We start from the raw sequence: 6,048 nt of genomic DNA, 5'->3' as shown, positions 1-6,048 counted from the left end.
ATTTCTTTCTTAGACACATAACCACTCATCCATGGATGTTTGCTCCTTCACACTCCAGTATACTACTTGCACACACAAACTGAGTGCAAATACAATCGAGGATAATTCGGAGAGAGAGAAAGAATACCGTTTGAGGCGGGCATAAGCGAGGGCACGGCGCTGCTGAACAACGAGGAATCTAGAAGCTCCAATTAACTGGTAACAAAAGGAAGAAAAAAAAAATATTGAATTACCCCAAACCATGGTCGCCTCTCCCTCTTCTCCGGTGGCGTCAGCCGCTGCCGGCTGCCACGGTCACCGCCATCATCGCGCCTCCCATCGTCTCTACCCCCGTATCTCCAGAACGTACTTACGCACACACATGAGCCCTAATTTTTTCCCCAAAATTTCAAATCCGCTGCCACCGCCGCCTCTAACTCCGGCGAGGCTGACAAGGCATAGCCGTCATCTTCGTGAAGCCAGCGACCAGCTGCCGCCGATGACATCCTCCTTTTCCTTGCTTCGCATCGATGTGCCCTAGCCTTCGGTGTTCCCTTGATGGAACCGCCTCATCCGCGTTGCACGCGAGTTCGACGGTGCCATCATCCTTGGCTGACCCGCAGAGGCATGGCGGACTTGGGGAAGGCCGAGAGAGAGAGTTAGGGTTTGGTGGTTTTGGGTGGCGCCGCTGGTTAGGGGGTGGACGAGAGAGAGAGTGACGTTTTGGGGGAATTAGACGAGAGAGAGAAAGAAAGGATTTGGGGGAATTATATTTTAATATAAAATAATATGGGTTTAAAAAAAATTAAAAAAAATTAATAAAAATAAATATGATTATACATAACACTTATATAACGTTTTTCTTAACGTCGAAATAACCGTTATAAAAACATGCTCATAGATAACGGTCGGCTTAACGGTTTTGTAGTACCGTTATCTATGGGACTAATAGATAACGCACAAAGATAACGGATTAACTTAAACCGTTGTCTATGAGTATGGATAACACTACATAGATAACGGTTTTTTGTCAAACCGTTATCTATACCTAAAAGTGCGCTCATACATAACGGTTTTTTAAAAAAACCGTTATGTATTGAGTGTTATGTATGTGAAATTTTGTAGTAGTGTATATATCTCACTAATCCACCTTCACCCACGTAATCCATCCACCACTTTAAAATTAAACATGTGTACATCAATCTGTATCCATCCATTATTTTAAAACTGACAATTAAATATACAAAACAATTAGTATTCTAATTTTACACACACGTCTGAATAGTTACATGCCTTGCTTATAAATTATATCATTCACACAAATTCACTTTGCACCATTTTTATAATCTATAAAAGAAGAGTTTTTCCCCCTATTTTTTCCCTCTCCTTTTCTCTCTCTCCTTCCACCAATTTTTTCACTATTTTTTTCTTTTTATTTTTTATATTTTAATTATTTCTTGAACGTCATCAAATTTTATTTATGAAAAAGTAATCAATATGTATCTTAAATTTAATATAGTATAAAAATCATCAAAAATTAATTTAAAATGAATAAGTTATGAAAAATTTAAAATATTTTATTTTATGTCTCTTCATTAAAAATTTACAACTTTTTATTTATGTTTGTGTATGAAAATATTTATTATGATGAATAATACTATATAATAATACGCATAATGCAGATTTTCATTATCGAATAATTTATAAATTTACTTAATAACTATAATTATCATTACACTTGTATAAATAGAAAAATTATATTTTTTTAAATTCTGGATTTTATTGAGTAATTTATGTGAATTATTATATTTTATTTTTAAATATATTTTGTATTTATTTATTTATTTATATTTTTCATTTAATTTCGATATCCATCGTGCATTGCACGAATGGGCGTATACTAGTCTTTTTATAAATGTTCATCTCTGTTTTGTTGGGCAAAATGATCATCTCTGTTTTGTTGGGCAAATAAGTCCGATAATATAAAAGTAGAGAAAGGAACCTAAAATCACAACGAGGCCAGGCCTCAAACACTGACGTACTTCTCTTAAAGTTGAGAATCACATTCTATATTGTTAGTAGTGAATGCTAGAGATATTTCCAACAGCATGCTGCACCAAAATCGAATTCTACAACACAATCCTAAAAAAGATAAAAAGGTATTTTCAAGTGTTGTTGATTTGATAAAAGTGGAGCATCTCTTGTTAATACAATAAAGAAGTTATTGGAAGTAATTAAAAATATGATTCAGTTTTTCGAGCCTAGAACTAAATGTATCAAATTTTATTACCTTATTTGATCGTTCTAAACTTCCAGATCCATGAATTAGTAGCTAGGTAGTCTATATTTAGGTTCAATAAAACATAGTAATTATTTTAATATAGTTTAGCCGGCCCGATTACATTTTTCTTCTACTCTACAATTTTTTACTAACTTTATCGATTAACAATTTCGATCGTCCCATACTAATTTTCTTGTTTCCCCTCTCTCTCTGTGATGGATGGCTGAAAAGCAACGTTGCCATCTTGATTACCTATTTGGCTATTTTAAATTTATTAGAATAGACCAATCACATATATAGTAGTCACTTTATTTCTTTTCAGTTTTCCCCTTTTCCATTTTGTGATTCTAATGGGTAAATATTGATATGAAAGTCTCTATGCATTCAATCTTGATGGAGACAATCAGATCCTCTTTGCAACCTTGTTTCCCCTCTCTCTGTCTGCACCAAACTTTCTTAACCCAAAGTTGCAATAAGAGTTTGGCGAGTGGATTTAATGATAGTACGTAAATGCATTTAAGAAAAAACTTAATTTGCATGCATCATCTCTTCTTCTTCTACTACTTGGATAATTAATTAGCTCTATTTAAACAAGATGCGAGTAATGCTTTTGAGCCATCGCATTCTATCCTTTTGCATCTTCCTATCCTTTTCAGCTAAAAAAACAAGAAAATGTATTATTCTAGCAAAATCTCCCTTGCTCTCGTGTGCTTCTTCTTCCTTGGCTTCGGCACTACCGAGGCGACAGCGGCCGCCTGCAGCAACGAACCAGTAATATTCAACTTCGGAGATTCGAACAGTGACACCGGTGGCGCTTCCGTTCTTGGAGGGAAGCCGCTCGAGTTCCCGGAGGGGCGCACATTCTTTCACGAGCCAACCGGCCGTGCAAGCGATGGTCGCCTCATCCTCGACTTTTTGTGTGAGTCTCTCTCCTCAACTCAATATATGTTATATTTATAACTACGTAGTGTAATTGTGACGATGGTGCGTGCGTAGGCAAAGAGTCTGGAGACGAAGTTCTTGACCCTGTGTCTGGAGCTCTTCAATACTCCGGACTTCTCAAACGGTGTCAACTTCGCCTTGTGCAGCGCCGACTCTCGCGTGGGAAGAAACAACATCAATGCAGTTGCCTACACGCTGGGGAACGAAATTGCCGAATTCAGTCGGTTCCAAAACGTCTCTATTCGCCGCGGCTCTCTTGGTAATCATGCACGTTCATGCTTAATTGATAAGTCCAACTCATGGATTATGTAATAACTTGGTTTGAAATTGTTGTGAACAGATGTAGGGCAGGTGAACTCTGCTCTCTTCATGTTGGATATCGGCCAAAACGATATCCAATTTGCCGGCAATTCCAAAACTCTCCGGAAGGTTCTCGGCATAGTTCCCATAGTATATCTTATTTATCTACTATTATAAAATGTGTAAACTAATTTTTTGTAGATATATATATATATGTGATATATATATATATATATATATAATTTTTTGTATATATATATATATATCTATGATATTCTTACTTATTTTTATTTTTATGGATAAGTTAGCAATTTAGTATTGATCGGTTTTATGTATTTAATATACTTCTTTTATATCTAAATTCATTTCAACATCAAAAACAACAAAAACTAAAACAAATACTCCCTCCGTCCATGAAAGAACTTCCTAGGAGGGAGTGGCACGGGTTTTAATAAAATGTTGTATAGTGTATTGAGAGTGGAGAAAAAGTTGTAAAGTGTATTGGGAATTGTGAAAAAGTATTAATAATTTATTGTGTTGTTTTAATTAATGTTATTTGAGTGGTGAGAATTGTCTTAAAAGGGGAGTATTTTTTAAGTGGTGGGGTATTGTCCCAAAATAGGAAAAAGTAGGAAGTTCTTTCGTGGACGTCCCGAAATAGAAAAATAGGAAGTTCTTTCGTGGACGGAGGGAGTATATAATAACGAATTCTAAATTGTAACCAAGCATTGCCGATTGTCTATACGCAATTCATAACTAGAAAGTTTCTCCTAAAATCCCAAAAAATATCATATTAGTACGTGGAAAATATATAGGATTGGTTGAGTCGAATTAAAAATTGTGATCTATATATACTTATTATTAATTTATTTAATCCTTCTCAACATGTTAATTAGGCACAGAAGAGGAAGCTGCAGAAGCCTACGACATCGCCGCGATCAAATTCGGAGGCCTAAACGCGGTTACCAACTTCGAAATAAACCGTTACGACGTGAAGAGCATACTCGAGAGCACGACCCTCCCCATCGGCGCCGCCAAACGCCTCAGACGCCAAGAAGAGATGGTTCTCAACCTGCGGTGGGCAAACGAATCGAGCTTGAACCTGGCAACCTACGCGAAGCCCAATGGGGGCCACATGTCGTGGCCCAACATCGCCTTCCAGCAGGCCCAGCCGCTGGTGGGCGCCGCGTATCCCTACAACCACCAGCATCTCTGGTGCAAGCCGGAGCTCGACAGCGAGATCAACCATGGCCTGCACAACTTCCTGCAGCCGAGCTCCGTCCTCCACAACATCATGACCGTTGATTCATCGAACATGGAGCACGGCTACGGATCAACGGCCGTGATGAGCGGGACGACGATCACGGTGATCATAAGTGTTAGTTATTGGCTGTGACAAATAGCATGCAACAGGGGTATCTAAGCAAATACAGAAAGCTGAAGGTTTGAAGTGCAAAAAGGGTTTAAAACTGTTGTAACAGAATTTTCTGTGCAGCGGCGCATCCTCAACCATTGGATCATATTTCATTTCGTTCGATGGTCAAGATCAAGTGCAGCTGTTAGATTAGGTATATATCTTCATTCTTGTTCAGATTAGAAGTTAAGCTTAGAGTAAAATCAAGTGAAAGAAGAAGAGTTAAGTGAAAGAAGAAGAGTTTTGTATGAGAGTTAGAGTGAGTTTTCTCTGTGATTGAGAGCTTGTTTGCAGCTGGTATTGCTGTGATTTCTTGTACTTGTAGTTCTCGTTTCTTCACTTAATAAAGACGCCAAGAGTTCACCCTCCCGTGGATGTAGGATCGAAGATCCGAACCACGTTAAATCATCGAGTGCTTTACTGTTTTGTTTGAGTTGTTGTTCGTTTTGTTTGTGGATTGAATTTGTGAGTTCAAATCACAAATTGGCGCCGTCTGTGGGAATCGAAGATCAATCCGCAAATGGCGACTCGATTCGATGTTGAAAAGTTCACGGGAAAGAATGATTTTAGTCTTTGGCGCATCAAGATGCATGCGGTGCTGGTCCAACAAGGTTTAGATAGGGCGATTGAGCCTGGATCGGTCAAGAAGCAGGAAGATCCGAAACTTGAATCGCAGAGAACAGAGATGATAAAGAAAGCTCGATCTGCTATCATTCTTTGTCTCTCCGATCATGTTCTGAGGGAAATCTCAAAGGAGACCACCGCTGTGGGTGTTTGGGAAAAATTGGAAAATCTGTATATGGCTAAGTCTTTGGCCAACAGATTGTTCATCAAGCAAAAATTATTCTCATACAAGATTGTTGAGGATAAAAGTATCAGTGAACAATTGGAGGAGTTTAACAAATCGATTGATGATTTGGAAAGTATAGATGAGAAGATGAGAGATGAGGACAAAGCAATAATGTTGTTGAATGCTTTGCCCAAATCCTTCGATCAACTCAAAGATGCCATGCTTTATGGCAAAGGAACCTCTATATCACTGGAAGAAGTTCAATCTGCTCTAAGATCAAAGGAGCTGCAGAGATTGAACAATGGAGCACAAGATAGTGCTGCACAAAGTTTGAATGTTAAA

The 6,048-nt window shown here is 38.0% G+C and overlaps 1 protein-coding gene across 1 annotated transcript; it reads left to right on the top strand.

The window, feature by feature from the left end:
• Nucleotides 1-3,152: 3,152 nt before the first annotated feature.
• On the top strand, nt 3,153-5,407 carry LOC131008099 (AP2-like ethylene-responsive transcription factor PLT2). Its single transcript, XM_057934999.1, has 3 exons — nt 3,153-3,179; nt 3,257-3,461; nt 4,399-5,407. The coding sequence occupies exons 1-3, from the start codon at nt 3,153-3,155 to the stop codon at nt 4,896-4,898; spliced, it is 732 nt and encodes a 243-aa protein (XP_057790982.1). The 3' UTR covers nt 4,899-5,407.
• The last annotated feature ends 641 nt before the right edge of the window (nt 5,408-6,048 follow it).

The sequence above is a fragment of the Salvia miltiorrhiza genome, chromosome 2, assembly GCF_028751815.1.
Source record: "Salvia miltiorrhiza cultivar Shanhuang (shh) chromosome 2, IMPLAD_Smil_shh, whole genome shotgun sequence".
Classification (NCBI taxonomy): Eukaryota; Viridiplantae; Streptophyta; class Magnoliopsida; order Lamiales; family Lamiaceae; genus Salvia; species Salvia miltiorrhiza.
Note: the sequence above shows the minus strand (reverse complement) of the source record. Positions and strands in the feature narration are given on the sequence as shown.

Coding starts and splice junctions, on each gene's coding strand:
- LOC131008099 (XM_057934999.1), top strand. CDS start 3,153: ATGGTCGCCTCATCCTCGACTTTTTGT. Junction 3,180..3,256: donor CCTCATCCTCGACTTTTTGT/GTGAGTCTCTCT, acceptor GTGCGTGCGTAG/GCAAAGAGTCTGGAGACGAA. Junction 3,462..4,398: donor TATTCGCCGCGGCTCTCTTG/GTAATCATGCAC, acceptor CATGTTAATTAG/GCACAGAAGAGGAAGCTGCA.